A 25,807-nucleotide genomic window follows, 5' to 3' on the forward strand; every position below is an offset into this window, starting at 1 on the left:
CAACACTGGGAAGAAGGGTCCCACCACTTAGAGCGTGTGGCCACCACCAGAGCGAGTGTCCGACCCCCAGCATCCCTGCAGCACAGCCAGGGCCAGAGCAGGGGGCCTGGGACTTACAAGGAGCAGACTGTGAACTGCCCTGACGTTCCAGAGACACTGTTTGTGGTGTTCCCTGCCACAGAGCGGGGTGATGTGTTTCCTTTCACCTTTCCCATTTTCCCTTATTCTTTTTAAAATTAATTGTTGATTAAATAACTTGCATTTGCTTTAACTTGTATGTAATGGTCAGTGGGTCAGAGAAGTGCCCAGTGCAGAGAGAGTACCCTGGAGTGGGGACACCCTAGCCCCTGTACTAGGTGACCACAGCAGGATTGGGGGTCGAGCCCCCCAGGAATCCTGGGCCCAGCCTTGTTGGGGTTACAAGGAATCTGCCAGACAGGAGAGTGGAAGGGGAGTCCTCAAGGGCAGGGAGGCAACTGGGTAAAGGAAGTGGGAGTGAGGACTCAGATCCTCTCGCTAGCCCACTTCACCGGGGTCGTGCAGAAGCCAGGAAAGTTCCCCACAAGAGCGGGACTGTTCCTCCGCTTACACCTGCATTTAAAAAAACCAAGTGTGTTTCCCACTGTGGTGGTTGTGAAGAAAAGCTGGATACGTGACCGAGTGGGACCACATCCTAAAGGATCAGATACCAGAAGGCAAAGAAAAAGAGCCCCAAAGATGATGTTAAAAATCTCATGATTTTTAAACCTGTCTTGTGATTTTTGATGGCTTGGGCTGGCAATAACGAGGAAGCTCAGAGGCAGCCAGAAAAGCAAAGAAAACACTCACTAGAACTTTTCCTAACCTCATCCGCTTTTTACTGGTTAATTCCAGTGGGGGGTTTGATGTAGCCACCAAGCCAACAAGGAAGCGAAGCCTTAGAGGAGGCAAAGAGCTACTGAAAGATTAATTCAGGGATCACAAAAGGAGGCAGGGGCTGTATCTGTTCAGTGATCGGCAGGGAGATAGTTTGCAACACTGACGTTCAAAACGTCGTCAGTAAGTTTCAGAGTTAAAAGCCACAGCGATGCAGAAAGACAAATTACGCTTGTTTTAGCCCCAGTAGAACTGCAGTGATATAAAGCCAGTGTGAGAGACATCAGAAACAGGCCTGGGGTTCCTTGCAGACGTGGGCAGACATCACTGCATCAGTGCCATGACTGATAGTTTTCTTTGCAGAATCTTTGGACCTGAGTCTCCTCTCATGCTGGTGTAGACCAGAAGTAACTAGTGGCTCAGTCCCACTCCTGGGGTCATAGGAACAGCACCCCAATTCTGTTCAACCCCGGCAGGAGGCTCCTTCCCCAGGTGCCGTCCCTGGACCCCTGAATTCTGCCCCTATGCTCCAAAACGAGCTCCCTGTGCTGGGGTATACAACCCCCGCCCTGGTACTGAGGGGGTTAAGGGGAGCTGGAGAGCTCAGTTAGGGCATCTGGAGGCGCAGAGAAGGGGTGTGGGCTCAGTGAAGGACAAGACCCAGCTCGGAGGACTGGGGACTTGGCAAGGCTTGCAGACTGGAGTGAGTTGGAGTGGTTGGCCTGGACAAGGACAGGGAGCCAGCCCCAGGGGTTTGCATTCCAGGGTGGGAATGGGCTGGGGGCAGCCTCCAGGGAGAAGCCCTGGGAGTGGCTACTCCAATGGTGAGAGGAGGCCAGGAGGAGCAGAAAAGGGTGGATTGCTCACCAGCATTGGAGTGTCGATGCTGACTGCGGTAGGATGCTGAGACCCCAGAAGGGGTGGGGCACTCATGTGAGCTACAGCATCAAGTGACTGCAGACTGCTGGAGTCCAGAGGGCAGAAGGACTGCCATGCTAGGTCTCACCACAAGGAGGCACCCTAGGACGATGGGGTTTGTGTTCTGGACTAAGGACAGAGGCAGATCTGACTGAGCCTGGCTCGGCCCAGGAGAGAGCACAGGCGGGATCCTCAGCTGGCCCCTTTATCCCAGCTGAGCATCTGGGCCCAGGCCTGGTTTGGAAGCCCTGCGGACACAGGGTGGGGAGGCTCTCGCTGGGGCCTTCTGGGATTCTGTCTAAGGAAAACATGGATAAACTTTTGCTCTCTCCCTCCCCCATCCCCTTCCTCTGCCCTGCAGGAACCTTTCCCGGAGTCAGCAGCCCGGCTGTAAAACTCTCACCCACGCAGACAGCTGCACCCCAGCACGGAGCCGCCATGGGCTTAACCCTTTCCGGGATAGGATGGAAGGAAGGAAGGAAAAACCACATGGACAAATAAAGGACAAGGCTTTATTTTAAGGGACGTTCCAGGGACACACCATTTCCCTTGGCATAACATGCATTTTTCTCTCAAACGTACACTTCTGCTGCCCTCAAGTATACTGTGGAATGATCATAAGCCTCAACTGAATGTTTAAAGTGGTACTGATCAGTTACATCTTAAATCCAGGGCCCCTGGTCACCCTCTGGCACAAATCAATGAAAGAAGGGACTCCCCCTTACAACAAGGGCCGGGTGGTCACGCTATCCCTGGGTGCTGCTGGCTGCAGAGGGAGGATCTGGATGGGGGAGGTTGGTCACTTCTCTGTTCCAGGGACCTGCTGCACCCAGGCTGTGCTCCCGGGCCCTGCGCTAGTCGAATGCCAGGGATGGGGTGAGGGGCTCAGTGCAGTGGAGCTTTGGCTGGAGTTCAGAGCTGATGCTGGTCTGGGTCAGGGACGTGGCGTGCAGAGCGCAAGCTGAGAGCAAATTGCCTGAACAAATGTCCCGGCAGCGCCTGCTGCGGCTGCTGCCCTTGCCCAGGGCGTGGGCTCTCGGCAGCTGCATCCAGACAGGAAGTTTGGTTTTCCTTTGGCAGGGAGGGGAAATCTCCCCTGTTAACCCCTTACAAGCCTTTGCCCCTGCTGCAGCCTGCTCTGTGCATATCTGCAGGCTCAGATGGGGCCTGCTGTTCTGGAGCTGCCCAGGGTATGACAGTAACCCAGAGGGGGTAAATTCCCTTCCCCCTCCTCCCCGCTCCCCCTGGGATGTGGCTGGTCAGGAGCCTGGTGAGGGGCTATGGTGGAGTCTCTGGCCTGGAGGCTGCTGGCTCAGATCAAGGTTGTGCTGGCTGGCAGCAGAGCCAGCGTCGTCCCCGTGAGAGTCCTGGTAGGTGCTTGTGGAAAGGCAGCTTCGGAGCAGGACTTTTGTCTAGGTCCCATGGTCGAGTGTCCACACCGATTTCCTCCGCCCCGGCCCATGCTGGCAAGCACAGCACAGAGACCAAGGATTGAATGGGTCATGGATACCATGCCCCCCAGCTCCTGGGCCATGGGCAGGAGGGATCACGGGGACCGGAGCTGGCCCAAGTTGCCCCTGTTCTGTAGCTAAGCAGCGCCCAGCCCTGTGTCTCTGGCGCCTCTTGCCAGCGCTGAAGTGACCCTCAGAGATGGAAAGATGGTGGCTGGGTGGCGTTCAAAGGGGAGGCCCTGAATCTGTCTCCCATTGGACCTTGCAAGGCGCTGCCCGCGGCACAAGGGCCATAGCCCCCCGCCCTTCCTACACATGCAGCATCTCCCCAACAAAAATCTCTGCTAGCTGGAGAAGACAGCAGAAAATGGATACCAGCGCGGAAAGCTACACAGGCCCTCAGCTGGGCAGTGCCTGGAGGCAATCTCAGCTCATGCAACTTGGCAAGTTATTCCCGTTCCTGCCCTGCTGCAGGGGGTGGGCTCCAGCTGTGAGGGGCACTCAGTGGCATGGCGTGCCCCAGCCATCCCTGTGGAACCCAGGCCAGGATTTAGGGACACCTGATGCGGTGCCAGGGAGAGAACCACCGGGCCTGGCTGTGTCCAGCTGCCTTGGGCACGAATCCCCTCCGGGCACGGTGAAGTCTTGCCCATGCCCGCTGTGCAAGGGAGAGGGCAGCAGGGCCAAGCCTTGGGGGGGCGGCAAGCCCTGCTGCCGGGAGTGGGGTGATAGTCTGACGCCTCTGACATTCGGCATGCATGGGTTCGGCTCTCGGGAATGAGTTGGAAGGTGCCCTCTCGTGGCCGATGGAAAACCTGCATGCTTTAAGGAAGGGCTTCATCTTTTATTTGCAAAGCAGCCAAAATTGTGGCAAAAGCACGGGCCTACGCCTCAAAGCCCTCACACTGGGCACCAGAACGGGGCGGGGAGAAGTTGGGGCATGGAGGGAGGAGGAAACTCAAAATTATCAGGGGAAACCTTCCTGGCAGTGTGATCTCTGCCATAGGCCATGGGATAGTCTCCCAAGGGAAGGGGCTAGAAGACACCCCAAAGATTGGGACTTTGAAAAGGAGACTGGACAAAACATGCAGTAAGGCTCAGCCCTGCATTGGCTTTTTCTCCTGGAACTTCCATACTTCCATCCCACTATGCCGGGTGTGCAAGTTCTGGATGGTACTAAAGACTTGGTGCCTGGATCCCTTTGCACTGGGCTGGTGAATTAGTGCGCTGCCCTGGTGTGCACCTCCTACTGGATCCTGCTGGTAGTACAGCTGTTTGCAGGTGCCCTTGCGTTTAGCTGAACCCTTGCTCTCAGGGATTGAATGCATCCCCGCTGTATTGTGAGCCTGCGTTCTGACACTGCTGTCTGGCGGTGTGGATCCCCGTGTGCTTGGACTGTGAATGTCTGGCATGCAACCGCGACTCTATTTGTCTCATTATGCTGGGAGTGCTAGTTCCCTGGTATAATGATGACGTGATGCGAGGAATATGAATCCTGAAAATAGTGCCCGGGCGTGACGGCCACTGCGGGTTGCTCGTGTGAATCCTGCATTTTTGTATGCGGTGTTGTAACCCTGTTGGTCCCAGGATGTTTGAGAGACAAGGTGGGGGAGGTGAGATCTTTTATTGGACCAGCTTCTGTTGGTGAGTGAGACACGCTCTGGAGCTTTCACAGAGGTCTCCTTCCGGAGGAAGAGCTCTGTGTAAGCTCAATAAAAGATATTACCTCCCCCACCTTGCCTCTCTAATGTGAATCCTGGCATTACGGCCCTGTTGGGTGCATCCTGATCTATAGAGAGCATGAATCTTGGCCACTAGATACTAGTAGCCTGCTGTTTAGATCTTACTCCATTCTGAGCCCGGGAGTTTTAATCTTGGCATGTGTATCCTGATGCCAATCCATGAAGACAGTGGAGTTTGGCACTAGGCTGAACACAGTGCTGGCCTTATGGGTGGGTGCTGCGGTCAAGAGGCAAGGAGCTGGGTCTGAGGTGCAAGACCATGGAAGGGAGCTCGGGGAAAGGCAGGGGAGGCAATGGTGGTCAGAGGAGCCAGAATACAAGTTGGTCCAGGGCACCATTTTCCCTAAGGCTGGCCCTGATCCTAAATAATTGTGTAACTGCATGACCATATCCCACCTGTGTGATCATATCTCACGTAAATGTATTCCGTGACAGGAAAAGTAAAGCAACCCCAATGCAGGCTACACGAGTGATTTCCTGATTCAACGTACACATTTACAATTTGAGGATACCTAAAAAATAATGGGTAAACAGGGAGAAGAAGCTGCTGGACCACCTGTTAAGCAGCAAAAGCTGACACAGTCAAAACTGAATTTTGGTATGTCACGATCGTGGCAACGCAAGCTCTGACGTGAGCTGCTCAACATTGACCACACGTTCAGTGGGTGACAATGCAACTGATCAGTCCACCCTAACACGGCCCACATCAACTCCACGAGATTTTCAGGGTGCACCTAACAAGGAGAGCAGGATAGAATGTATGGAAGTGTGCAGTGTTATTGCCGACTTCGGTAAGGGGACTCAACTGATAGTCCCTAAAAAAGACACCGTTAGTGAATACGGGAAAGAAGAAAAGGCTTGAGAAGGTCATTTTAATTTTCTGGGGTACAAGAACCGAGAGTGGCTTGTGTTGTGCAAAATTCGAATGAGAGCTTATCGCGTAGTCTGTCGTTTTGCAGGAGCAAAACTTCTTGTTACATTCCCTCTGTGTGGAGATGACGGATATGTGAAAGCTGGCGTACCTAACTGGAAAAACGGTCCTGCATAGTTTGATTTGCACGAAAAATTGCATTTTCACAGGGAGTGTTTGTTAAATGCAGTGCTTACTTGAAACAAGCACCTTTGCGTGTCCAGCTTGTTCATCAAAACACTGCTGATCAGGAGAAGAACCAGCGATATCTTTTAGAACAATTGCGCTGTTTACAATGTCTTGTAAGGCAGGGTATCGCTGTTAGAGATCACCCTGATGAAGAAAGTAACTTCCGAAAGTTGGTCGAGCTAGTTTCGCAAAATAACCCCGAGTTACAAACCTTTATGGAGAATGGGAAGTATGCATCATGATATTATCAATGAACTAATCAAGGAAATGTACTGAGTGTCTCAACAATCTTGTATCACAGATTAAGACTGCAGAAATCTACTCAATTATAATTGATGAAACACGAGAGGTAGCTGGATATGAGCAGTTCTCTTTTTCAGTATGGTGGGTGTCACAGGATTATGTTGTGCATGAAGACTTTATTGGAATATATGACAAAAGGATATATTAGTATGTTGTGGATTGAATATAGATTGCATGAGAGGACAAATTTACGATGGTGCATCAGTCCTCCAGAGCCAAATGTTGGGCGTAGCTAAACATATCAAAGAGGTTAATCCAAAAGCTATTTCAGTTCATTGTATGAACCACAGTTTGAATCTTACTCTGCAGGAAGCTGGTAGCAAGTGTGCCATGATTCAAAGTGCTTTGAGCTTGCTTCATGACCTTCAAGAAATTATTAATTCATCGCCAAAAAGTCTTGCCCTGTCGCTGAAGCCTCTCTGTTCCACTTGCTGGACAGCAAGAAGTCAGGCAAGAGAAACAGTATTGAATGGTTATGAAGCTATTTATGACACTTTAGAGGAGCTAATTGCCGCTGGGGGTAACACAGAAACTGCAAAGAAAGCACCTGGACTTCAAGCTCTAATGACACACTTCGATCTGTTTCTTGGTCTCAGAGTATCTTTCAAGATTTTCTCAGCCGCTGAAGAAGACATCACGTCAGAGACTGTTAATTTTATGGTTGCAATGCTGCACATTCATCTGACCAGAATGAGAGGGTCAGAAGAATTTCACACACTCTTTGAGGATGCACAGCAAACTGGAAGTGGACTAATAAAGGCACCTACCATTCCCTGGAGATGAAGAGCACCACGTTGCTATGATGGTGGAATAGAACCTCATCAGTGGACAACTCTTGAGGACTACTTTAGAAGGCAGTTCTTTGAACTGATTGGCTTGCTCAGCACGCTAATTAACCGGAGGTTTGACCAGCACACTTTATTTCTTATGAGCATCAAAAAAATGCTCATCATTGCTACCAGTGGTCAGCCATGTAATCAAATGCCACAAAAGGCTATGGATACATACTCTGGCGACCTTGCATTTGACAGACATTTAATACAGCTTTCAATGCTGCCAGATCTTTTGAAAACTCACAATAAATAATAAACGTGCATCAGAAAGCTGACAAAAATTGGCCCCATAATAGAAATCTTGACTGAAAGACCAAAGATGCGCTCTCTGTTTTCACAAGTCAATATCCTTTTATGGATGTACCTCACTGTCCCAGTGTCTACTGCTACTGGTGGGTGCAGCTTTTCGTGCCTCCGACGATGCCTACGATCATCCATGGCTGAAAAGCGTCTAAACCATCTGCTCTTCCTCCACATTCATAAAAATCTGATGGATTCTATGGACCTCAAAAATGTTTTATACAACTTTTGTTTTGCCAGTGACAGACCTAATCAGTATTTTGGAAATGTGAAAATCTAATGAAAATGATTCAATGAATAAAAAACAAAATGTCACAAAGTTTACATTTTTTGCTTAATAGAGATTGTATTGCTTCGATCTGCTATGGCCTGTTGCTGGTGTTTGTTAGGGTTTCTAAACATACCTTTTTTATTTTAGTTTTTATAAAACATTAGAAAAAATCATTTTATGTGGCAGCTGTCAGACGGGGACACGTTTACGTCCCTTCAAACTGCTTTGTGGTTGTTATTTATTTCGCTGATGCCTTTTTCCAAGGAGATTTACAATTTAGGGTGACAATTGTTAAAATATGCTTTCTATTTCTAAACAAGGACAGTTCGATTGCAATGTTACAGAATGGCAAGTTACAGGCCAATCATCATAGTGCAGTATTAATAATGGAATGTACGCAGTAAAATGATAAATGCACGTGAAGGACAATATGTGACGTGCAAAAATAAAATGCAGTTCCCATGTTTAGAACTAAAGTCTTCTCTTTTTTTTCCCATTTGTTCATGCTATAACGATACCTTACATAGTATAGTGGGGCTACATTGTGTATTCTGTTTTATTTAGGTTACAGTTGTACTCTGGGATATTTAATTTGTATTTTCATTCCTCTGCCACTTTGGCCTTGGCCCCCCCCCCGCCCACTTTTATAAAGGTTCCAGTGCCAGCTGTTGTCCCCTTTGCTTACTCCCACCCCGAGATTGCTTTCAGAGCACCCAAGAGCCAAAATTAGCCAGTGACAAAGGAGAGCTGCAATTCCCTCCTCCCCTCCCTCCCTCCCATCTGCGTGCTGACCCAGCCAGCAGAAGGAGAATCAGGAGCCAGACAAAAGGACTTGCTCTTCTTAGAGACATCATTTGTTCCAGTCTCAGATTTCTTCTGTTGAGTTCCAGGACGGGGAGTGAAGGCGGGGGATGAGAAGGAGTGATAAAAACAGCACCTAGTAGGAAGGCTTTTTTCCTAGAATAACAAAGGTGCATGAGCTTCGTTATGGCCCATGTTACATATGGGAACACTGAGGCACAAGAAGGGGAAGTGATTTGCACCAGGTCACACAGGGAGCCAGTGGCAGAGCAGGGAAATGAACCCAGGAGTCCTGACTCCTAGTCCCTTATTGGAACCACTAGTCTCTGAATATGCCGTACTCCCAAAGCATTGCATCTGTCACAGAGCCCATCCTGACAAAGAATGTAGCAACAGCAGTGTTCTCAGACCCTGCAGCAAAAAACACAACAGAGAGAGCCCTAGAGTAGCTAAAACAATGAGGGGTCCTTGTGGCACCTTAGAGACTAACACATTTATTTGGGCATAAGCTTTCGTGGGCTTTAACCCACTTCATCAGATGCATGGAGTGGAAAATACAGTAAGCAGGTATAAATACACAGCACATGAAAAGATGGGAGTTGCCTTACCAAGTGGGGTGTCAGTGGTAACGAGGCCAACTCAGTCATGGTAGATGTGGCCCATGCTCAACAGTTGACAAGAAGGTGTGAATATCAACAGAGGGAAAATTATGTTTTGTCGTGACCCAGCCACTCCCAGTCTTTATTCAGGCCTAATTTGATGGTGTCAAGTTCGCAAATTCCAGTTCTGCAATTTCACGTTGGAGCCTGTTTTTTTTGTTGTTGTTGAAGAATTGCCACTTTTAAGTCTGTTACTGAATGTCCAGATTGAAGTGCTCTCCTACTGGTTTTTGAAAGCTTCTGCCCAAATAAATTTGGTAGTCTCTAGGGGGCCTCAAGGACTCCTCGTTGTTTTTGCTGATACAGACTAACACGGCTACCGCTCTGAAACCTAGAGTAGCTACTAGCCTAGGGCATAGGGCCCTGGGATGTAGGGAACAGGCTCCATCTCTGATCTGCAGCAGGCTCTCTGGATCTCGCCCATGCCAGGTAATTCCCCTACCCACCAGGTTATTGGCTATCCCCAGGTGGGGCGCTCAGAACAGAAGTTCCATCAGAGACCTAAGAAACTTTCCCAACACCAGCTTTGTCAAAATCGCCACATTTCTGCGACGTTTCAGGGTTGAGGAAGTGGGATTTTCCAGCACAAAAAATGTCTCCTTGAAAATTTCCCGACTGGCACCAGCACTCAGCATTGGAGCAGGGCTGGGCCTCTTTTCTGAGCTAAGGCAAAGTGCTACCAGGGGCAGGCAGGTGTTGTGTTAACTGTACATTTGTCAGCGGCTCACGCTGCGGGAGAGGACGGGGTGAGGATTCTAGGAAGCAGCTCAGAGGAGATCCCACACACGTGAGCTCTGTCACTCTAGCAGTAAGAAAGGGATCTACTCAGCTAACGCCTCGTGATCCACCAACTGGGAATCTGTTGGGAAATGCTACGCAAGCTGGGGCTGCCCTGCTGCATAACTGGGTGCGAGTCCTTTGCAGAAGACCAAGGTCCCAGCTGGTCCCTGGCTGTGCCCATCCCCATCTGGCTTTTTTCCTTACACGTCACTGCCTTTAACCGGGAATTCCCTCCTCGCACCACTCTGCTGTGCCGTAAATTGAGCTCCACTTTGGCTGCTGACTCCCCACCCCAGAGGTGGCTGCATCATGGTCCTGTATGTACATATGCTGGGAAAGGCTGTGGGTGGAAAGGCATTGTGTCAGTCTCAGATTACTCATGATGCACAAGGCAAAGTGCTGTTGTACTGACACCTGAAGCCCCAGGAGATGAGGGACGAGGATGAGGGTTTTACTTTCTCCTAAGGGAAAACTGGTAAATTCCTCAAGCCATACGGGAATGCTCAGAGCCCAGCGGGAAGAGGTCAGGTCTGACTACAGCCCCACTATGAGAACACATGTGTAAGGCTATTTGAAACATGCAAATTGGGGGTGATTACAGCATTTCCCGGGCAATGATTAGCTCCAGCCTGTGTCCACTGAGCCGACATGGCCATTCCCACAGGGAATGCGGTATAATCCGCCAGTCCCTGCCTCCGAGGCACATAGTGGAAGTTGATTCTAATCACAGGAAGTCATTAACAGCTCCTTAATTCACAGACACACACAGCCCTTGCCCCCACTGGGCCCTGTCTGACAGGGTGGTGAGATGTGGTGCAACCCTAGCCGGCTCCAGCCCCTTTGGGAGGAAAAGAGCATATTACAGGCCCCAAGAATGCCCCATACCATCTCTTAAGGCCTAATCCAGAGCGCATTGAAGTCAGTGAGAGCATTTCCACAGACTTCAATGGGCTTTGGGCTCTCTAGGGCAGGGACTGTGAGTCCCTCTGCACCTGTACAGCACCTGGCACAATGGGAGCCTGGAGCCTTCTGGGTGCAGCCATCATGCTGTAAGGCTTTACCCCTCCCCTGATACTGGGGTGGGGGTGGTTCAGAGAGAGGCCGGAGGCACAATCTGCAATAGCCAATGGGAGTCCTCCCGGAAGCGCGGGGCCATATGATTTGCTGTTTCACAGGATCCAGGCAGCCCCTGTACATGTGCAGTTCCACCTGTGTTCGCACCAGTGATGCAAAGGGATAACAAATATTATCAGCAACAAGCCATTCGCCCAGCTCATTCACTCAGCTAGTGTAGCCAGTGCCTCCTGGCTTTGGAGGGTGACCTACCCTCCTTCTGAGCTGTTAGGACAGGCACACCTGTCTGGATGGGAGCTTGGTTCGTACCCCTCTCTAGGGAGTTAGAAATGTCAGGTCATTACCAGACAGAGGAAACCACAGCTGTAGATCGGTGTCAGGCCCCTGGTGCCGCTCCGAATGAAAAGTCTTGCACAGCTGGACAGACACTGATGATGGTGCTAGAGAAATTTAATAACCATCTACAGAATCCCACTGCAGGGACAGAGTTCGCTATCGGTGGGTGCCTATCCTCCATGGACTCTAGCGGTTTGCAGGGCCATTTCTATAGAGCCTGGTTGAACTTCTTTTTCCAGCCTTAGTTCCACCTGTATGGTGTCAGCTCTTGGCATCCTTCTTCTCCATTCCCGTCTGTCTTGAAGCAGTTCCTCAGCTACTCTGCAGGTAACCAAATCCTTTGGTATGACACCCCTCCCCTCCATCTAGTGTTGGGTCTTCCCTCCAACCCTTCTCTTACCCTCCACTTCCAAGTGTAGCGCCCTGTTTCCTGTGTATTCTTTCTTCTTGGAGCGCATCCATCAGAATGATGCAGATGAGGGGACTTCGTGTTGCTGATTGAACTTCTGTAGGACCCAGTTGGTTTCATCCCCGATTAATTCATCTCCAGGAGGCTGGAGACTGGGTAAAACATGGATGGTGTGTCCCCTCCTGAGCCAGGTTTCCCCACCACCACGTCCAGCTGGGAGGGGGAGCCCACCTCCACATTCTGGCAGTGCCCCCTCCCCCAGAGCTCATCCAGAATATCAGAGAGACAGCAGAGCCAGGTCCTACCCCTGAATGCTTGAAAGGGGGAATCGAGACACCCCCAGGCCTCTGTGCCACATGGGAACTCTGAGCACAATGTGATCTCAGCCCTGCATTTGTTTGGCCACTGAGAGGCCAGAGCCACACCTATCCCTTGGTGCCTGTCCCTACCCAGCATACCCATCCCATCCCACCCACACAAGGTGTTAGGATCCATCAGTGCAAAGCCCCCCTTTCCCGCCCCCACCCCCCAGACAGACAGATAAACCTCACCTCACCTGTGTGCCATTCCATTTGCTGTCCCCTCCCCTCTCTTTCCCTCCCAGCCCTTCCCCTGATGGGTTGAGCAGGGGAGCCCACAGATTAGCAGGAGGGCGGGTAATTTTCCAGCCTGAGACCTTTTAGGGCAGAGATCGTTTTCTCTCGGGGGATGGTCCCACGTCCCTACAGCCAAGCAAGAGCCAGTGCAATCCCAGGGAATCAGATCCAGCCCTTCTCAGGCATCGCCACTGGGTGGGGAACCTCAGATCTCAACTGAGCTCAGCCTGGCTCTCCTGAGACTCCCTGCACTGAGGATGTGCTGAAATCCTCCCCTCACTGCTCTCGCCATGATGCTGCTCCATTAGTGCCTCTGAGAACCCCACCAAGCTGCCAGCAATGGGAGTGCTATGGGCGGTCCCTGGTTTTATAATCCCCCTGCTCCAAGTGGCCCCTGGTCACTCTCTGCATGAGCACTCCCTCCCCCACTTCCGGGCCCGTGAGACCAACCAGGCGCTTGCTTGTCCTGGGGCTGGTCTTTGGACACCTGCCCAGCACGTGGCCTGGCGTGGCCACCAAAGGGCAAGACGCTGAGCACACCAATGGACGGGGCTTTCAAAGGCTCCTGAAGGAGTCAGGCACCCAAATGCCTGGTGAAATTTGACTAGCACCCAGCTATCCCTGAGGCTGCTCGGATAGTCCCAGCCTGACACAGGGCAGATGTGAGGCAGTGACTTAGTGGTGTGAGGCTGGCTCTCCCATTTCCAGACCTCTGAGCCAACAAAGGGCTCATTTAACCGTCCCCACTGACCTTTACAAAGGTACCTTGGCTTCCCAAAGTGCCGGGACAGACTTAGAAACAACAGCTGAGCTTTTGTTGTCTGTAAAGATAGCCTCTTGGAGGGCATGCCTCCAATACGCCCATCCTCCCCACCCCCAGGGCCCTGCTATTTTCACAGCCAGCTCCGAAATGTCAAGGGAGATTAGACAACACTCCCAAATGCCCCCCTTGTGTTAGAGGAGGCTCCTAGGTGAAGGTACCTCTCCAAAGAGGCAGAACATAGGGTCCAGGCTCTCAGCCTGTTCACCGAGGGCTTCAGAGACCCAGTTGGCTGATTCATCTCCCACAGATAAGCAGCACAAAATCTACAGGCGAGAGATTGGGAGGAGAGACAGGGTGGGCCAAAGGGACGCAAACTTTTGGGTGATCATCTGAGCTCTATTCCTGAAGTAGAGACAGGCCCAGACCAAATCCCCACAGCCAAACAGCCCAAAGCACTGGGGTTTTCTGAGTCCAGACTGAGATCTGGATCTCAGTTTAACAGCTTTCATACATTCCAAGGTCAGAAGGGACCATTGGGATCATCTAGTCTGCTCTGGATAGCACAGGCCAGAGAACTTCCTACAAATAATTCCTAGAGCAGAGCTTTTAGAAAAAAACATCCAATCTTGATTTTAAAATTGTAAGTGACGGAGAAACCCAGGATTCAGGCAGCTGCTAGGGCATGGGCCAGAATGCTCACAAATCCCAGTTTCACTAATGTTGGACCAATGATGATTTGTCCAAAGAGTTGCTCTGGAAAGCACGTTGTGGGGTTTGTCAACATCTCATTTGTCCAATCAGAGAGCAGAAGTGAGGTGACCAATCAGGATGGACTCTTGGTACATTTGGCACAATGGTTAATTATTTCATTTGTTAAAAATGTACACTTTATTTCCAGCCTGAATTTGTCTAGCTTCAACTTCCAGCCACTGATAATGTTCGACTTTTCTCTGCTAGACTGAAGAGCCCATTATTAAATATCTGATCCCCATGTAGGTGCTTGTAGACTGTCATCAAGTGACCCCTTAACCTTCTGTTAAACTAAATAGATTGAGCTCCTTGACTCTTTATCACTCTAAGGCAGGTTTTCTAATCCTTTAATCGTTCTTGCAGCTCTTCTCTGACCCCTCTCCAATTTATCAACATCCTTCTTGAATTGTGGGCACCAGAACTGGCCACAGGATCCCAGTAGCAGTTGCACCAATGCCAAATACAGAGGGAAAATAACCTCTCACTTCTTACTTGAGATTTCCCTGTTTATTCCCTGATCATCCCAGCAATGCTCATGAGCTAGAGACAGCCCAAAGAAGTGGCGTTCTCCAAGTCCAGATTGAGATCTGGATCTGAGTTTTACAGCTTCAGCCTACCTGTCCTTCTTCTAGACCTTAGTATACTGGCCTAATCCATCTAGATCTCAGTATATGGGTCTAGCTAATGTAAATCATTTCTAAGGGACAAGAGTTTAGCTCCCAGGTAAGCACCAAAATAAGATTTGCTGAAGTGCTGAGTACCCAACGTGCACCCAATGTGCCAAACTTGGATAATCTGGACACTTATTTAGGCACCTAAATGGAAGCCGAGTGCTTTGGAAAACCTGGTGCTATATTGCCTAGGCTAAAGAAGGCAGGATACTGGGCTAGATGGATCGATTAATCCATTCCACCCTGGCAAATCCTCTGAGTATGATTAGGGAGTGTGGTGAAAATAGGTGACAGGGCTCATAACTGGGTTGCTCTTATTCCTGTCTGGGGTGGGTGGGTCACCGTTGCTGACACAACCCTGAGCCTCCCTCTTGCTCTTAACACCAGCATCTGAGACCGTGCATCACAGCCACCATCTTTCCGACTGAGCAGCGTGCCTTACCACGCAGCCCCTTCACTGTCCAGTCCAGTCATAAGCCGAGTGTGCTGCCTCTACCAGCCCATTCCCTGCTCTGTGCCTCAGTTTCCCCAACTTTGTAAAATGGGGATTGTGATACCGCCCCTCCTTTGTAAAGCGCTCCAAAGTCCAGGAATGACAAGCTGAGCTCTGTTATTGTTATTATTATAGCAAGGAGTCTGGCCTTTTTCACATCCATCTCCCTTCTGCTGCAGATCAAAGCACATGCCCCTGCTTCGAGTCAGAGAAGTTAAGGGAGACAGGGAACCTGCCCACCACCCACAGAGTCATCTGTAAGAAGAGCCTGGTGAGGAACTTGGGATTGTGCCAGCAAATACAGCAATGACAGGACTGGGATCGTATCTTAAGAGAAATCCCATAATATTAATGATCCATGATCCATAACAAGGCATGGTTTGTGTTGCGTCCCTCCAACATCCCCTCTGATCAGAGACTGTGATTAAGACACAGTCCAGACCAGGTCTTTTTGCCTTATAAAGGTTTAACTGGTCCTGTTTTAAAGCACCCTGCTCCATAGCCACATGCAAAGGACTGGGATGGGGGCTAAGCAAATTTGTTGCACTGGGCCAAACTCTTTACGGAGGAGCTTTTGATAGGGGGCAACTGGGCAGCCCACGGTGCCTTGCTGTGCCTCCAGCCACCCGCGCATGGTGCATAGAGGCCCCTCACAAACTGGGTGGGAAAGGGTTTTGTTCTTTGGTGTTGGATCCCGTGTTTCTCAGGGGAACACTGGCAAGATCCTTGCCGTGTTTTCGGGAGCCTGGAGCCAGAGCTGCAGCACAGAGCCTGCTGCAGGGGGCAGCAGACAGCCACAACTCCCTCCAGGGAGCACTGAGATGGTTTCCACACGTTGGGGCAGGGGTTGAGTGAGGGCTCCCCACGATTGTTCTGCAGAGGGACCAAGAACTGAGCTGGCTGCAGCCAGGGACTGCCCCTTCAGGAGCCCTGCAGAGCAGAGAGGCTCTTGGCATGGCCCCATGCAAAGACAGAGCACAGCACCCATAAGAGAACCCACAGCCTCCTCTAGCTGCCTTAAGCATTGAGCGTTCCCTTCTATTTGGAGGGAAGGCTGCAGCCCATGTGAGTGGCTTGTGTGATATCACAAGTCACATCCTCCAGCCATCTCCTCAGGGCTCTTCAGCAAAGATGGGCATGGAGACATTGGCGGGGGGGGGGGAGGGTGTCTCATGGGAAAGCTGAAACATGGCAACAACACACACATCTGTTCTTGGTGGTGGCAGATGACAGAACGAGGAGCAATGGTCTCAAGTTGCAGTGGGGGAGGTCCAGGTTGGATAGTAGGAAACACTATTTCACTAGGAGGGTGGTGAAGCACTGGAATGGGTTCCCTAGGGAGGTGGTGGAATCTCCTTCCTTAGAAGTTTTTAAGGTCAGGCTTGACAAAGCCTTGGCTGGGATGATTTAATTGGGGATGGGTCCTGCTTTTGAGCAGGGGGTTGGACTAGATGACCTCCTGAGGTCCCTTCCAACCCTGATATTCTATGATTCTATGATTCTAGATGATCTCCTGAGGTCTCTTCCAACCCTAATCTTCCATCATTTTATGATTCTATTCCATGAACTGGGAACCGGAATGTCTGTGCCGAGCAGCCGGCCAGGGAAGGGCAAAATAAATGAGTTTCCTTTGCAGATCATCTGCCCGGGGGTTTTTCGTTTGCCACCGACCCCCAGGAGAGCGGGATGGTCCTTTGACAAGGTGCCATTCATTATGTTTGCCTCAGAGGAAGAGACAAGCTCTTGGCCATTTCGGCTTCCAGAACAATTGACCAGAATGGTGAAGATGGTCGGCTCCGGGATATATGTATTAGGATGGAAGGCCAATGAATTATGGAGCATGTCTCTCAAGGAACGTTGCTGCACGGCCGGTGATCAAGTGGGCGCTAACAGCTTTGGAGGCATGATCAAGTCACTGATGATAGACTGGACATCCAGCCAGAGCACCTAGGACCTAGCTAGAGATCAACCCAGGTGGCGCTCGCTCTGCAAGGAGGCTTCGTCCCTCTTGGATTTTGCTGCGATGATGATGCCCTGGCCTTGGTGATCCAAAGTCAGTCTGCATAAAGAAACCCTAGACAGCAAATCTCTGTTTATCTCTCCACCCTCCTAGATCTTAGCCCACCAATCAGCCACCTAGCTATCTGCCTCATTTCCGGAGTGCCTGCCTCCATTGTATTTATGTGCAGCAGACGATTTAGATCTCTACTATTATGTCATTAGCAACCAGCTCCTGCTCCTCTCACCCTGGGTTCTGCTCTTCATCCCTGGCAGGTTCGTGGCAGCTCTGCTTGCGAGTGCACGTGTGGGTTGGTCGTTCTCACTGGCTTGGGTGGAAGGCTCTGGAAACACCCAGATCTGGCCCTGGGCTCTAACGACAAACAGGCCTGGGTGCGTGTTCCACAGTCAGGCTCACAAGCTATGTCCTAGGCTTTGGGGCTGGGAATTTCCAAAGAAGCCCATTGCTATTCCTTCTGCCCCTTGGGAAATCCCAGCCTTAATGTACCTCCCCCTCAGGTTTCTGGGAGGGTTCAAGATGGGGACATTGTCTTGGATGGGCGGGGGGTGGGGGGGAACAGGGACTGGAAGGGGGAAGAATGAAAAAAATAAAAGAAAAATACCCAGAAAAGGGAAGCAGAGACAGGAAAGGAGGAGAGGAAAATGGAGCGAGGGAGAAAGGAGAGATGGTGGCAAGTGAACAGGGGAGGGTGCCCAGAGCCACAGGGAAGGGTGGCGGCCATGCCAACCCCAAAGGCTGGGAGCCACCATGCCATGGTATCAGTGACACTCTGCCTCCATCCAGCCCACGGTTCTGCTAGCGCTCGGGGGGATGGGGTCAGAGCCAAACCAAGGGCTTCATCCTGACGCCGGCACTGGTGGAGTTAATCCACAGTAACCCCATTGGCTCCAGGGCCCCGTTTCCTGTGAGAGCTGGGGCAGGGCTGGTTCACCGGGGCTGCCCTGAGCCTCCCCCACCCCCTTCCCAGCCTAGTGGTGGGGCTAAAGGCGACTGGGCTGGGGCGCTCCTGCTCTGGCGGGATCCACCTCACTGGGCAGCACCGTGGGCGAGGCGGGAGGGGCTGATGCAAAGCTTGTCCCCTGAACCCCGGGGAAAAGGAGAACCCTCACCCCAGCCCCTCCAGCTCCATTGCTGGGAATGTAGTACCGAGTCCCCAGCTGGCATTCACCACAGGCCAGTCGATTTACACCAGCTGAGGATCTGACCCAGGTCCCTGGGGCCCGCAGCGAGACCAAGGACTCACCAGGAATGGGATGGGCAGGGGGGAGGGGAGATGAGTTACTGAGCTGTGGGCTGGTGAATTCACCCCCTAGCCCAGTGATCTGTGCCCAGTGCAGGGAAGGGGGCGGGTTCCCTTCACTCCCAGCTGCTCCCCTTCCTCCCCAGAGGATCTGCACAGCCTGGCCAGTGCCCTGCCGTGACCATAATAGCCGCGGGGATTAACATAGCAGGCATTGTCCTTGCTGGGCTATAGTCTGTGCATTGTTCGCTCATAAGGTCTGCCCTAAAAATACACAGGCCAACAGGTGCAGGCCTGGCCTCCCAGAGCCCCGGGCCTCTTCAGAGACAGGAGCGCAGGCTTTTATGGAGGGGGCAGCCGAGATTTCACTAAGGGCAGCCCAGGCACCCGCCGCCCTTTGGTTTGTCTTCATTTTTCAGTGAATTTGATGGTAAAAAGAGTTGGGATGAGAGCTGCCGGCAGGCGCAGCACAGTCTGCTCTGCTTTAGCCGCGAATCTCATCCCAACCCGCAGCCCCCGGCTTTCCCAGCCCTGGGCTCCCCGCACAGCCCTGCCGACGCCCCTCATTCCCACCCGCAGCCCCCAGCTGTCCCAGCCCTGGGCTCCCCGCACAGCCCTGCTGACGCCCCTCATCCCAACCTGCAGCCCCTGGCTTTCCCAGCCCTGGGCTCCCCGCACAGCCCTGCCGACGCCCCTCATCCCAACCTGCAGCCCCTGGCTTTCCCAGCCCTGGGCTCCCCGCACAGCCCTGCCGACACCCCTCATTCCCATCCGCAGCCCCCAGCTGTCCCAGCCCTGGCTACTCCCCACACAGCCCTGCCGACGCCCCTCATTCCCACCCGCAGCCCCCAGCTGTCCCAGCCCTGGCTACTCCCCACACAGCCCTGCCGACGCCCCTCATTCCCACACGCAGCCACCGGCTTTCCCAGCCCTGGGCTCCCCGCACAGCCCTGCCGATGCCCCTCATCCCAACCCGCAGCCCCCAGCTGTCCCAGCCCTGGCTACTCCCCACACAGCCCTGCCGACGCCCCTCATCCCAACCCGCAGCCCCCAGCTGTCCCAGCCCTGGCTACTCCCCACACAGCCCTGCCGACACCCCTCATTCCCACCCGCAGCCACCGGCTATCCCAGCCCTGGGCTCCCCGCACAGCCCTGCCGACGCCCCTCATCCCAACCCGCAGCCACTGGCTATCCCAGCCCTGGGCTCCCTAACTGAAATGTCAAGGGGATGGGCTAGTGACAAGGACTGGTTAGTATCTAATTATCCGTCTGTCCAGCTTGTTCATTCATCAGAGCTGTCTGTCTATAGGCTGTCTGTCTCCATGCAAACACAAGTGCCCTGTCATATAGATATGTCAGTGTGTATGGTGTGTATCTATAGATGTATCCCTTGTGTGCGCATGTGTATATGCCTGCGAGTGTGTATTGTCCGTGTGTGTGTCTATGTAAGTGTACAGTCCTCATGTGTGTTTGTGTAAGTATAGTCTGTGCACACGGAGCACTGGTGGGCTTTTGAGCGTGTGTCCTGGAGTCTTACAATGCTCCTGCGCTGCTGGAGATTTTCTGCCCTGCAGGAGGCGCTCCAGTGAACCACACTGTGTTCCTGTAAGTAACAATAATCTGTTGCGGCAGGCCCAGGGGGTTTCTCAGCTGCAGGGCTCTGCAGAACCAGACTGTGAGTCTGAGATCCGTGGGCCAGATTCACCACTCTGCTGCGTCAGTTGCACATGGGTGTCATTCCATGGACGGATTGGCACAGTGGGGAATCTGGTTCCGTGTGTTTGTGTGTGTGTCTATACTGCTTATGGCGTGTGTGTACCATTTGTGTCTAGTGGGCAAGGTCATCAACTGGTGTAAATCAGTAGGAGTCAGCAGACCTGTGCCAATTTGCAGGAGCGGAGAACCTGGCCCAATGTGTTGAGCGTTGTATGTATAATGTGTGTCCGTGTATGAGCACGTGAGTGTGTCAGTGAGTGTGTGTGTGTGTGTGTGTGTACAGTGTCAGTGAGGCGCACCTGTGTTTAATGTGAATGTGTAATGTGCATGTGCGGTGGAAGTGCATGAGTGCTCACGTGTGTGTTTTATACCATACATGTGTAAAGCGTCGGTGACGTGGATGTGTGTATAGGGTGCGGTGAACTATGCATACGTGTGCGTAGCGTGCATGCGTGTCTGTGGTGCGTGCGGTGTGGGGTGGGTGTGCATGAGTGTGCACTGTCCATGGGTAGCACGCGCGTGTGTGCGTGTGTGCGTGTGTAGTGAGCATGTGCGTATAAAAGGGGTATATCTGCCTGTTCTATTTTTACCGACCAGTTGCAGGCTGGCTTGGATTTAATACTCTTGTCTCTTCCCCATCCCCTTGCAGTCTGCAGCCCTCCAGCCTCCAGCCACCACCTCCCCTCTGCCTGGACTGCACTAGGTAAGACGCTACCTTGCCAGGTTAGCCTGGCACATTCACCAGCCCCAGGGATCGGTTCTTTCATTGGCTGCCTTGGGAGCTGGGGCCAGGGAGGCGAGATTTTACCTGATTGTACTAGCTTTAGCCAGGCTGATTGTAATGGTAGCCAGTGTGCTGGTGGGCAAGGAGCTGGGGCCTGAACTGTGTCACCTCCTATGAAATTTTAGGTTCCATTTAGACCCCAAGATGGTAGGTACCCTAGAAATGCCTATGGATTAGTTCTCTCTCTCTCCAGCTCTCTCTCTGTCTATCTAATCGGAGACTAGGGTGTTGGGAGCTCCAGACTAGGCACTTCAGGCTAGGCATTTTGTTTCAACAGCATTCTATCCACTCTTGGGGAATCTATGTTGGTGAAAAGCAAACCAGCTTCTGCCCCTCCTGCCAAACCCGGTGCTCACTGCTTTAGCTCACAGGTGCCATGGGGATCAAGGTGAGGGGTAATGTTCCTCAGCCCCTGAATGACATCGGAGCCTGAGCCCCATGGACTTTCAATGAGACCCCCTCATGTCCAAGTCACTTTTGACAATGGGAATGTTGCTCCAGGTGTAAGGCTAGGCTCTGGCTCCAGACTGGCTCTGTTGGAAGGACTGGTTTGCTAAGGCATTGTGGGTTTTGTAACAAAATGCCACTTTAGCTGCCCCTTTGCTGTCTGGTCCCTAGGAGGCAGGTATTTCCTGCTGCCTACCTACAGGCTGATCCATTGCAGTAACTGGAAAGGCTGCGGTCAAGCTCTGTGAGCAGTAGAGGGGTTGGAGACCTGGTACTAAAACCACCTGTCTCTCTGTTTATCAGTGCTGACTTGGCCAAAGCATGTCTGCCTGTCCAGCCAGTGCATCACAGAGCAGGTTGGTCCCCACCAGGCACTGGTGGCCTGCCAAGCTCTTCGTTTGAGGTGTCTCTTCCAAGTGCCCCCTACTTGAAGCTGGAATTGCTATGACATGCGCCTTTGAAAGGGCTATCGGTCACACTAAGCTGTGTGTGTGTGTGTGTGGTGAGAATGTTTGTAGTTGTGTGCTTTGTGTTGTGCTTGTTTGGTGTCTCTGTGTGTGAGTTTCCAGCTGGGTAGGGTTAAGAGTTTTCAGTTTCCTAGACCTTTCCCAGGCTGAATTCTCCTGCAGAAACGGAATTTGAGGAGCTATTTCGTTTCATGATTTCCATAGCAGCATCTGGGATATATCGGGAATCCATTCCAGTGGGCATGGAAATCCAGGCCAGAATTTACCAGGCACCGGTCCTTGTGTCCCCATCAGATAGGTGGAGCGCACCTCTGGAGCGGAACCAAACCTGGATTCCTGAGCCCACCTGAATGTGCCCCTGCAGCGCGTGCTGGCAGGCTCCTGGCTCCGGCTGCATGTTATGGCCTGTGCAACCGCGGGTGCAGTTTGCATGATAAAGAACCTGATTTCCAGCTGCCAAATGTGAGGCTTCGGAGATTCAGAAAAATCTGTCCCTAAAGGTTGATTAACCCAAAGCCCCTGGGTCAGCTCCTTCTGCAGGCTTGGGCTTCTGCCTGAATCCAGTGGGTATGGGGATCTACAGGGCCTGATTCCCCTCTCACTCACTCTGGTGAAAATCCGGAGGAACTGCATTAAAGCCAATGACATTCCACGGATGTCAAACTGGAGTGAGAGGCCCATAGGCTTTCATGATGGGGTAGGACTCTAATAAGCTGACACCTATCAATCAGCGATGAGCACAGATTTAACTCTTGTACGTTGGTTCAGAGAATGGTAGGGTGAGTGATGTTTTAAAACTCCCAAGAGACTTGTCTGTCTTCTCCAGATCTTGGCCGAGGGCTGGGCAGAAGGGGCTGAGGTCTGGATCTTTCGTTGTATCAAGGGAAAGCTTCTCTTCGGTGTAAAAGTTCTAAACAAAGGTGGACCTAATGCAGCCTTGCACTGAAGTCAGTGGATGTTGTGCTCACTTAAACCAGGGTTAGATCTGACCTAAAGGAGCTCACGTTTTGGATGAACAGGCAAATAATAATAACACGTTTACCAGAGGATGGAAAGATTCCCATGATTACAGCTGTTATATCATTGTGTGGGTGGGGGGTCTAATTCCGGAGAGTCAGGAGAGCTGGACTCTATTCCTGGCTTTGCCACTGACCTGCGGTGTGACTTGGGCATGTCACTTCTTTTCTCTTTCCCCTCTCTACCCCCTTTCTCTGTCTTGCCTATTTCGATTGCAAGCTCTTTGGGACAGAGACTGGCTATCCACAGTGCATGGTGCAGTGGGGTCCCTAGGTGCTGTTGCAATATTAATAGTGACTCACTATAATGCAGAATTAAATTGATTCACAAACATTCTTTCCCATCTGTTCACAAATCCGCTTCCTTTGCGGTCATCACGTTCCTCCTTGTGCTTGATTTCTGAGTGAAATCCCCCCTAAGCAGAGGAGAATCACCAGGTCCTGTGCAGAGCGATTGGAAAAACAAAGCTGGACACTTCAAAAGGATTTCCTGGATTAGAACAAAAAAACAGAACCATCAAAAATGTTCTCGAAACAAAAATTCCAGAACGTTTTGAATGGGAACCGAAAACGCTCACATCTTCAATCGAAATGAAATGATTTGACACTTCCGAAGACAAAAATTGCTTTGTTTTAAAATATCAATTAAAAACAGGGGGGTTTGCTTCCATCCTCTATATTGGAGAACTGAAAAAGTGTGAGGAAGATCAACATTTTGCTGCAGAAAATATGGGGGTTTTTAAATGAAAAATCTATGGGGAACTTTGATCTGCTCTAGTCCTGGGGCTTAAGTGGTACCTACCTGTGTGCACAGCATTTATGATTGTTATTTTTGGATATTATTTGTATTACCATACTGCCATGGACCAGAACAAAATGACAGTCCCTGCCCCAAAGAGCTTACAATCTAACTATAAGACAGGAGATAACAGGTAGATATAGATGGATGGGGGCCTGCAGACAATGAGACAGTGTAGTTCAAAGCATAGGCATTGGTTTCTGCACACCACCAGCCTAACTGTTGTCAAGTTTTTTGTAGGCATCATAGCAAAGGAGAGTTTTGAGGAGGCCATTTTGTTGTTGCTCTGGATGGGGTGAATTTCTCCCTTGGTAATAGTCTAGTGAGCGAGGTAGGAATTTAATGGAAGGAGCCCCTTTTTCAGCAGATGTCAGAGAATATTTGTGGCAAGACAATTTCGAATTCATAATCAGGACTATTCCTCCCTGGGAACCTGATTCAAAGGGTCCATGGCTTATACGTCCAGCCCAAACAGCTGGCATTTAGAATTGGGAATATGAAAGAGTTGCAATGAAACTACCAGCTGAGAATGAGCTGCAGAAATAGTTCTGAATAACAGATACGCTTGGGGGAAAGGCCGAGCTGTTTATGGATGATCTGCAATCGGGGAAAAAAAGCAGATGAAACATTAGGAACTGTTCACCCAGTTTTACCCAGCCCGCTCCTCTACAGCCCCCCTTCTTTCAGCCCTGCCTTTATCCGAGAGATACTTTGCTAAGGGAGCTGGTGCTGCTGTGCCCATGAATAAAAGTCCAATTGCTCTCAGAGACGTGGGGAAATGCACCACCGCCCTCTTTATCAGGTGTCTGCCTGCCAGGCTGCTCAGTTTCTGGTTAGCTTCTGTGTCTCCTTTGCACTCAGACACCTCCACTGGGGCTGGGGCTCTGCAGTCTGGGAAGCAGCCTGAGTAGGGGGGTCTCGAAAGGAGCCAGGAAAAGCACCAGGGTGGGGGTGTCTTTTCTCCTGAGCAGCTCCTGGCAGGGGTGGGGCTGGAAACTTACACCCTCCCTGAACTGTTCGGAAAATGTGATCTTATCCGAGAGCCAGTTGTTTATCCCCACCAGCCCTTTGTTCAGTGGCCTGACGGCACAGCTGATGGCCACTGTCACGATGCTGGTTCTGGCGGCACCCAACGGAGAGTGCCAATTCAGGACAAACTGCTTCAAGCAGGGCAGTTACAGCCCAAGAGCAGACTTTGGTCTCACCCCACTGGCTAACCACAAGTCACACAAGCAATTCCCTTAGACACTCCAGTTTCCCAGTATCCCCACCAGTGCCACTCGTTATGCGGACCAATGGTTTTTAAAACCAATACCCCAGTAAAAGAAAAAAGGTTCCCTCGATTCCAAAGGACCAAGCCCCAGACCCAGGTCAATAAACAAATCAGATCTTACCCACAAATCACGCTGTTGCCAATCCTTTAGAATCTAAAATCTAAAGGTTTATTCATAACAGGCAAAAGATAGAGATGAGAGCGAGAACTGGTTAAATGGAATCAATGACACACAGTAATGGCAAAGTTCTTGGTTCAGGCTTGTAGCAGGGATGGAATAGGCTGCAGGTTCAAATCCAGTCTCTGGAGAACATCCACAGCTGGGATGGGTCCTTGGTTCAAAGCTTCGGTGTAGCAAAGTTCCTCCGGAGGTATGAAGCAGGATTGAAGCCATCTCCCCCGAGCGGAGTAAGGCGTTCGATGTGGCTGTGCTGGAAGAGACTACCCAAAGCCATCACGCAGTCAGGTTGAAAGGCAAGCACAGGTGCTCTCTCCACGCAGGCAGTGAGGAGGGGTGAAGGGCAGCGGGGAGCAGTGCAGCCCCGCATGGGAAGCACGAGGGTCCTGTTTAGAGCAGGGCTAGTTCTGGTGCTGTTCACAGTGAGGGTCTCGTCCAATGAAAAGTTTGTGGCCTGCTGAGATGCAGGCGAGGGTCTCTCCAGTGGGGTTTGCTGAGCAGTGGAGTCCTGGTTGGGTTCCTGGAGTGTAGAACTCGAATACAGACCCTGAGACCGGCTGGGGCATTGGAGGTGGCAGCTCAGCTGGAAACACAGGTGGTGCCCATGAAAACAAGGTGGGCTGTCAGGAGGCACGTAACTTCAGCTTAGGGACCTTTGCATAACTGTCAGTACAATACAATCCCGATCCACAGCCCCCTGCTAGCCCTGGACTCCCCACACACAGCTCTGTACATGCACCTCAGTCCTGATCTGCAGCCCCCT

General features: G+C 51.5%; 1 protein-coding gene across 1 annotated transcript in view; it reads left to right on the forward strand.

Annotated features, from left to right (window-relative positions):
- The first annotated feature begins 3,053 nt into the window (after positions 1 to 3,053).
- The window catches only part of TNNI1 (troponin I1, slow skeletal type), a 31,454-nt gene continuing 8,700 nt past the window's right edge, over positions 3,054 to 25,807 (forward strand). Inside the window, exon 1 of the mRNA XM_078849850.1 lies at positions 3,054 to 3,143. Coding sequence (XP_078705976.1) covers positions 3,054 to 3,143 — 90 coding nt within the window. The remainder of the gene's footprint in view (positions 3,144 to 25,807) is intronic.

Source organism: Lepidochelys kempii, chromosome 21 (genome assembly GCF_965140285.1).
Source record: "Lepidochelys kempii isolate rLepKem1 chromosome 21, rLepKem1.hap1, whole genome shotgun sequence".
Lineage (NCBI taxonomy): Eukaryota > Metazoa > Chordata > Testudines > Cheloniidae > Lepidochelys > Lepidochelys kempii.